This window comes from Palaemon carinicauda, chromosome 33, assembly GCF_036898095.1.
Source record: "Palaemon carinicauda isolate YSFRI2023 chromosome 33, ASM3689809v2, whole genome shotgun sequence".
NCBI classification, from domain to species: domain Eukaryota; kingdom Metazoa; phylum Arthropoda; class Malacostraca; order Decapoda; family Palaemonidae; genus Palaemon; species Palaemon carinicauda.
Window position 1 is genome coordinate 34,832,071 of NC_090757.1, and position 8,732 is coordinate 34,840,802.

At 37.8% G+C, this 8,732-nt stretch overlaps 1 protein-coding gene across 2 annotated transcripts in view; it reads left to right on the forward strand.

Annotated features, from left to right (window-relative positions):
• The window catches only part of cdm (importin-13-like protein cdm), a 114,449-nt gene extending 108,179 nt beyond the window's left edge, over positions 1-6,270 (forward strand). For both annotated transcript variants that reach the window (XM_068356937.1, XM_068356938.1), the window contains exon 19: positions 1,520-6,270. In XM_068356937.1, the coding sequence (XP_068213038.1) occupies positions 1,520-1,628 (109 nt within the window). In that variant the 3' untranslated portion in view covers positions 1,629-6,270. The remainder of the gene's footprint in view (positions 1-1,519) is intronic.
• The last annotated feature ends 2,462 nt before the right edge of the window (positions 6,271-8,732 follow it).

Sequence of the window (8,732 nt, forward strand, 5' to 3'; positions counted from 1 at the left end):
TAGATTATTTTTTTTTTTTTTTTTTTTTATGGACAGTCAGCCCTCCATCTTTATGTAGGTTAGTTAAAATGGACAAACACAAATTGCAAAAATCTGTGAATACTCATAACCCTTCTAAAACACAGACCACTGCCTAGCTGCAATTAACTAACATGCTAAGTACTCCACTGTACTGTATTAACATCGTTTTCATGTCGTTTCTATCGCGGTATTGTAGGTCATACGTTTCAGAGGTAATTATACATATTGATACAGCACCAGTACAAGGTAAGAAAAGACTTTATCGCAAAAGTCATTTCCACAACGAAACATTAGTTCGTATCGAATAACACTTGCTGATACTGTAGGGTATAAAAGTCACATGGTTGATGGGTAAAATGCACCCAAAATGGAAAAAATTGCAAATTGTTTTGTTAAATAAGGAAGTTACTGATTATCGTAAATTCTAATATCCTTATTTTTCTTCATTGAAATGATAATTCTAATAGAAAATTATTCAAGCATACAATAAACTCATTTCAAAATGTTTAGAATTTTTCATAGTGAGTGAGATAGATATACTCTTTTCATAATTGTGAATACTCAAAATTTGGAATGTTGGGAGAAGCGAGGGTAGTGGTAGTGGTGGGGGCGGGCAGTAGCCGTAGTAGCGGGCAGTAGTTGGATGTAGAACGGCACCTCGTAGTAACCAGAGATGTTGAGGAAGGAGAAGACTAATTGGTAAGGGACCTCTGATAGTGGTTTTAACACGCCCCAGTTGCTAATGACAAGAGTTGACTGTACTGTACTGTGAAGTTTGCCTTGTAAAGAAATTACAGGATTTGTCTTGAAAAGTTAACATTGTAAGATTTCACACATTGTATGAAATAGCACTTTTGAGAGATTAAAATTTTTTGTTGTTGTTGTCGTAATGGGTTGAAGTATTTTTATTTAGTGTCAGTAGTATCATCTTAGTTGTATCTTTTCTTGTATTCATTGTTCTTTGAAGTAATGTTGTTTATGTTTTAGTTGAAGTTATTACTTGTGCTTAAATTATTGTTTTCATACACCCACTGCTGTTTGCCATGATGTCGATTGGCTGTTTGCCTCTACAGTGGAGTGAATTAAATGATAATCTTATTCAAAAATGGAAGGGGAGAATTGTTTTGAAAACTAAGAAGTTGGAAGAGCAAGTTTTAAAGTTTATAAAGCTGCCCCTTTGTAGTGGTGGTGTATCAATTCCTTCAAGTATACCTAGTTAAAAAGTTTGGTTGTATGTGGAATGGAACTACTGATTTTGGCTTCAGAAGCAGCCATGATTTTATGCTTAATTTAACGCCTCCATCTGCTAATGAATATAGCCAAATTATTGGATACGTTTTTGTAAAGGATTCCAGTGATATTTCAAGTCTTGAAAAGTAAACTTTGAAGAACAAGGAAGAAATTGGCAAACATGCATGGATTTTTCTAATACAATATTGCATGTTAGTTTTAAGAACCAGTCACTAAAGTGGTTCGTTGACAACAATGTCCTTTTCAGGAATCGTGGTAGTAAACGAAGAATCTTGGAAGCAGTTACGGATCTAGCCCTCATAGGAAGAGGGTTGGCTGGTACCGATTATGGAGCACAAACACGAGGCTTCCATTGATCTCGACAGGTTTTGTCGACTAAAATTAGTTAGTTGCACAAGAAGCTAAGCAGGAGTAGCCAGTTCTATAGCAAGTGACATGTTCGGTGTCTCTTGTTTGGAGGAGAAAAATATTTACTATCACCAAGCCATGGCACTGATCTCAAGTTGTCACAATATTTATTGGAAATAGTTTTCCATTTTTTTAACGGATTGAATACGTGTATTGATATTTAAGGGTCATCCTCTTTGTACCAAGTATAAATTTGCAAATCCTTTTGAAAAATCTTTCGTCCAATTTCTTCAAAACCTTTAAACACACTAATCGTATCTGCATATGATAAGTCTCCAAATTTTACAAATAGATTGCCCTTGAATATCAATCCTACGATGTATGAAGCCAATCCTATATATAATGGTGAAGGTGATTTAAATGGTGAGATATAATCATTTGCCTTTTGTCTTAAGTCACAAAGAAACAAAAACTGTAATAACAAGACTGGCAGTACGTACATTAATTGGACGCAGCTTTTGTAGCAAAAATGTGTAAATATTTATGACCTCTTAACCCTCATGGCAAAATAGCAATGCCACCCACAGTATTAAATCTTGGCTTATATAGATGTCTGCTGTTGGAATAGAGAATAAATCAGTCCAATAACCATATGCAGGATACATGAAGCAGCAAGGATGTTTTTTTTTGTTTTCATTAAGCTTTGTAGCTGTTCAAATGGAGTGATTTCCCCCACTGACAATCTGAACCTTGTATCAGGGTTCACACAGTGTTAGACCTGTAAATATATACATCTCCATTTTTTTCCTTGTTTGAACTCTGCAATGAGATAAGCCTTATCAAGTCTTCATATTGCTGAAGATAAGTAAGGTAGTGTTGATTTTGGAACTGTCCATTCCAGTCACATGCTTACTACATCTATTATTTCTTTTGAAAGTTGGTGGTGTCTTTTTGAGTACTGGGTTGTAGAAATTGCTAATTTAAGATTAGGTTTGGAGTAAAACTGATGGTAGTATTTTTCAGAATTAATATTCTTATTTTTATGTAAGGTAGGAATAGCAATTTCTGGTGCTTTATACTGCTGCTCACATGTGTAGTCACAAGTTTATTTTTAATGTTGCCATATAGAACTGCTTATTGTAATTTTATGAAGTATGGTTGTAATTTTGCTCTTTAACACACGAAGTAGAATTTTTACAATTTGTAGTGTATACCCACTCCTGCAGTTTCTAACGTCCCCCCTGCATATCCTCTACCAGGGATTTGTGCCATCCATGGAACTCCAATTTTCTCCCTGTGCCATTTTCTAATTCAGTCATTGTACAACTTTGGATTTAATGTAGAATTTTGAGTTTAAATGGATCTTTTGCTGTAAGGTCTCCAGATAACTACATATTTTATCATCTTTAAATGTAATTGTTACATTTTCAACTTGATTCATTTTTCTCAGAGTTCAAACAGTGATCGTGGACCCCATGATTCTCTTGGTCTTTTACCTTTCAAGTTTCTTATTGGTTAGAAGATTAAACCTTACTCTGCAGGTAATTGTACTTGTGTAACTAAACTAGCATGTGTAAGAGGTGGTAATAGTTTCATAGATGAAAACCTAGAATTGTGCTTTTGATTTCTAAAGCTAATTGCCACAAACTGGTTATGTGTTGGACTTTAATATCTCTCTCTCTCTCTCTCTCTCTCTCTCTCTCTCTCTCTCTCTCTCTCTCTCTCTCTCTCTCTCTCTCTCTCTCTCTCTCGTTTAGCATGCATTATTTGAATGTTGGTATCCTGCAAGTTTGCACCCAAAAATATGAAGCCAAATGAAAGACAATAGAAATTTTTTGATAATGTTTAGTGAATGAATTGTGCATGATCTATAGATAACAAATGACATACTTGATCTATATAGTAGTTATTGGGTAATTTTGGTATGTATGAAAGCATTAAAATCAGTTTTATTGTAGTAAGGAATTTTCCTCTTGTTTTTTTTTCTGGATATGTACTTATGTTTTCACTTACAGTATTTGAATATTCATGTTACCAAATGCACATTTGGTAAGTAGCTAATATTAAGTGCAAATTGAGATTAATCCTAGTACTTTCTTTTCATTTAATCGTATTGATAGTTCCGTCCAATGTCGTTTATTCGTTTGTGCGCATTTACATTTTAAGAGATTGAAAGTATGGTTTTGTATGGATGAAGGTAAGAATGTTTTTTCTCCTTTTTCGTTTTGCTCTTTTCTGTTTAGGAGATATTTAGTTATTGATGGCAATACACTGTACATGAACTACTCAGTAGATTTTGGATGATATTGAATGTTCAGGTAAGAAATTTAATAACTTGAAATAAGCATTTCGCAGCGTGAACTGTTAAGGTCGTGTGGTAGGATTAAAAGTTGTAGGTTCGGCCACTTGTAATGCTCTGTCGTTTTCTTTGTAATTGGCCTATAGACTTTTATTCGTTTGGTAGCAGTATGGGTAGTTAATTATTTTTCTGCATGAAGATAGTTTCCTCTTGATAAGGGGATGCTGCATTTCTAATGTTTTGATTGGTTTAGATCCCTCTCTGTTATGAAAAGGATGGTTGCGTATTTCGTTTACAGATGACTGGAAGGGACTAATAGTTCAAAGATTATCAATACTTTTTTTTTTTGTCTTGATGGAATCGTAATCAATGTATAGTACATGAACAAGAAAATGCAGTTCAGCCATTATTACATTCTACATGTATTCCAGATGAAGTGTAGTTTTCTAATTGCCGTGAGTGTCCATTTCTGGTATGATTTTATTTCGTAAATCTTTTTATCCAATTTAATTTGTAAAAATTTTTTTCTAGTATTTCTTCATTGACAAGAATTGTTCATTAAGCGCTAATTGTGTGAATGTCACTTTGATGATTATTTAAGACTTCCTTGTTGGCTAAAGTTTGGGTTCTGAACATTGAATATGAAATTATATATGATTTTCAGTATGCTTATTGGCAGACATTCACTTTATTTGTAGATAGAAGCTAAGAATTTATGATAATACTGTACTGTCCATATCTCTTGGCTTAAGATTACGTGGTAGGTTCATATCATCCTTGGTTTTCAGATAATTTGCATGACAGAACTGTAAGGTGAACAAGGTAGTAATGCCACTGTTATAAAAGAAAATTACAATAGGGCTGTTTTTTTAAATTGATGTCGGAAAGACACGAGTAATTTTGAAAAAGTGGTCAGTTATGATCTCATAGCCTCTGATTGTTATGTTGTAATAGCGGTACGTAATTTTCAAGGATTAGCATTTCGTGTAAGCTAACACATAGTATTTCTGTATAAGTTATCCTTCAGTTTCTCACAGTCTTAATTTAGTTATATTTTTTTGTATGTTGTAGATAATTTTCAAATGCTGTATGTAGAAACTTTTTAGGACTTGTAAGAGAAATTGAAAGTTTTGCTCCTATTTATAGTTTTCTTGATCTTGACTTACCTGGAAGCATGTGGTAGCATGATGAAATTCATTATTTTACTTCTATTTATCTTTCTCCTATGTTAAGATTAACACTATATTTTTTTATTCATTTTTAAATGCTGATTCTAGATACTGTACTAAATTGCGTAGGCTACAGGTCTAGCGTTTCAGCTGATCGGTCGTAAGAGTTTTACTGGTAGCTTGACTTGCCAACGTTAGGAAAGGGTATATGAACCAGGATACAGAATTTTGCCGATTTCTTTTGTCTTACCGTACTGGTATTTGATTCTCTTCAACCTGTTTTCAGTTTTAAGTATAGTTAATTTTAGTTATGTGAGCATCCCTCGCAATGAATTCCACCTTTTTCAGTCTGTTTGTTGCCCTAACTTTAGAAACTTGTGTTTCTATTAACTTATTAGCATACAGGATAGTTGCTAAACTGTAGGTTCTTCAGACTGAGAAAGGTGGGGAAATTTCCTTCATTAACCCAAAGATAATTGTGGAGAATAACCGAACAGAGATACCAATAGACTATTTTTTTTTCCTCATGATCAACTGTGATATTTTGAGTCAGCTTTCTGGTTCACTATGCCTTTCCCTTCTAGTAATTGTTTTAAGTTATAAATCCTTGCACTATAGATGCTATTATATTGCAGATAGTGTATGCGAAATAAAAAGAAAAGTTATGTTCTCTATTCCTTCTGCAGACATCAGTACCATAGGCTGGGTATCTATATGTGGTCTTTAGACCATGCCTATATTTTAACTGGTATACAGATCTAATTGCACGTGCAGTTGTGTAAATATAATATAGAATCCACTCCCCCTCCCCCCCAGGTTTGAGTGATAGGGATGACAAGTTAACGTTACCTCATTTTCTGTAGGCAATATTTGATTACAGTGAAAATGCTGTTTTATGTATTTTATTGTCTTATATTGTGCATTGTTAATACTGTACATTCTTCTTTTTATCTGTTTAAATCTCACTTGATGTTGGGAGACTTGTATTTCACTTTGACAGCTACTGTGATTTCTTTCCTCATAAGAATATGCAAAATTTTAGTGCATTGTATTGCATATATAATATTTTCTTATATGCATGTGTTTGTACTGTATCATATGAAATCTTAGCTGTGTAGCCATTTGATCCAATCCAGATCTTTATGAATTTTCTTTTTATTGTTATTAAAGATATTCTTGCAAGGAAGTTGGTGATTACCCTGTCCGTGTATGACTCTCGAGAGATTTGCGCACGATGTGGTGTTGAGTTTTTGATGATTCTATTTCCTTAAATGGGGCCGGTAAGTCAAAATTGTATTATTAGGGAGATTCAAGTATTGCATCAAAGTATTGTTAATGTTCCACATGAAAAAGTTTCGATTATTGCCAATGCTAATGTGTGATTAAGTGTTGGTCAGGCTTTGTAACAGAGAAAGTCCTGTATTTATTTAATTTAAACTTTTTGAAATTGATGCCCCTTATTTGTAATTCATATTTTAATGTAATGTTCTATATTTTCTTTAACACCGTACACACACATTATATGTATGTGTGTGTGTATATATACTGTACACTTTTTGGTGATAGTTTTTCTCTCAATTATAAATTTTCGTTGGATCTCAAAGCGGTGTCGTTATTGACTATTTTACGACAAACATCCAAGATCTTATATGTTCTCTAGTCTACGGTGCTGAAAATTTAAAGGAAAAGGTACAATCGAACATAGATTTGAGCAAAGTATACATTTATTTTGTGTAGTATTCAATAGATAAGTAGTAAGGAAACCAAGATTTTGCTTTCTTTAGCTATACGTATGTACAGTAGTGTATGGCACCTTTGAAAGACAGATACTCTTTGCTACTGGTATGCACATTTATGTAGATTTATCAGTATGTTTTTTTCATATTTAATTGACACTTTGTTCCGACACAGAGACTTACCTCGAAACACTTTCTTAGGAGTTACTGGTATCTCCTCTCAAACGACCAGAGTTTTGTGTAGTTTACCCTACTCCCATTCTCTATAGTGACCTGCTTGCGGGAGAGAACGTGACCCGAGGGCAATGCCCGGAGTAGGTCGCGTGTTGTTTAGGCTGATCCCATCAGTAAGTTTTCTGGTCGCGTCGTGTTCACACGCCGCTCTCAATTCTCTGTGCGACCCCCGTTGTGCTCGTTACCACGTGGTTACCACATGGTCTTGATTCCTTCACGAGTGATTAGTGCCTTAACTGTGTTCTTTTACTATCGTTCCTTTGTGCTTTTACTGGCGTTTTAGTGCTTTCCCTTTTGCTTTATACTTGTGTCTAGCGATCTTTTGTGTTGTGCTATGGAGCACTCTCGCCGTTGTCCTGGGCCTAGAGCCGGGAAATCGTGTGGGGCTTTCTTGTCCAAGCCCGATGTGGATCCTCATTCGCTGTGTACCTCATGTAGGGGTAAAGCCTGTTCGCCGTCAGACACGTGTCCCGAATGTGCCGATTGGAGCGAGGTCCAATGGGTGAAATTCGGCACGAAGAAGAAGAAGGCTTCGAAGCGGTCTCCTAGGAAAACTAGCTTGTCTTCCCCTGGGACGTCGGCAGGAGAGGGGTCAGGTAGAGTTCATTCTTCTTCCCCTACCCAGAGTAGGGGACGAGGTAAGTCCGTGAAGTGTAAGAAGTTGGTGCCTCTTTCCCAAGGGAGTGATGTTGTGGGGGAGTCTTCTTTGTCCAGGGCAGATCAGGCGCCCGTAAGTGAGTGTAGTGGGGGTCCGAGGGACGCGGCTCTCTCTCATACGAGTCGCGTCTCGACGGAGGACCCCATGTGGCCTAATAATGTTCCATTTTCATCACCAGATTCATGGGTAGAGGCCTCAGGAGCGTCAGCTACGGAAGGTGCCATCTGCAGAGAAGAGTCCCCGCAAGAGGATCCGCTGGCTTGGGATGTACCAAGGATGCCGTTGAGGTCCCCACTGGACATGGAGGAGGGCTTAAGCGAGGCCATCCCCTTCATAGCTCGTTCATCAGCGTGGTTACCGGCAAAGCCATCAGTTCCGGAGAATTTCCTGCTGCCATCTACATCAGGAGTATGGCGTAGCCCCAAGAAGCCACCGTCTGGTACGAGGTCGCGGTACGAAGGCGAGTCAGACTCATCGGGGCGCGACTCGTCGGGCTCCTCAAGCGAGGAACGTTGGAGGCGCCACAGGAGGAAGAAAGATCGGTCTGTGAGGAGGAACTCCCCTTCGCGGTCTCCCACAGGATCTCGGGACAGGAGGAGTCCCCGTTCCCTTGCAAGAAAAAGCAGGAGACCAAGCTCTCCGCAAGGGACATGGGTATTCGTTCCAAGCAATAAGCTGAAGGGCCTTTCTAAGTCCTCAAGTTTGATACCTGAGCGGGCAGGAGACAGTCCTCCTAGAAGGGCCTCCAAGAGCCTCGCCAGGGAGTCAGCCGATGAGCGGAGGGCCTCGTCTTGTAGGCCTAAGTCCCGTCCTAGAGACACTCAATCCGCCCAGCGGAGGGAGTCGTCGCCTAGGATGGGCAGCCTCGACAGGTCTCCCCATTGAGATGATAGACGGGGACGGGCACCTCCGTCGAACTATTTCACGGAAGAGCCCGTCCCGTCGACAACGGCCTCGAAGAAGAAGGAAACGTCGGACGTCGAGGATAGAAGGAGCCGAGGGTCCCGTCAATACGA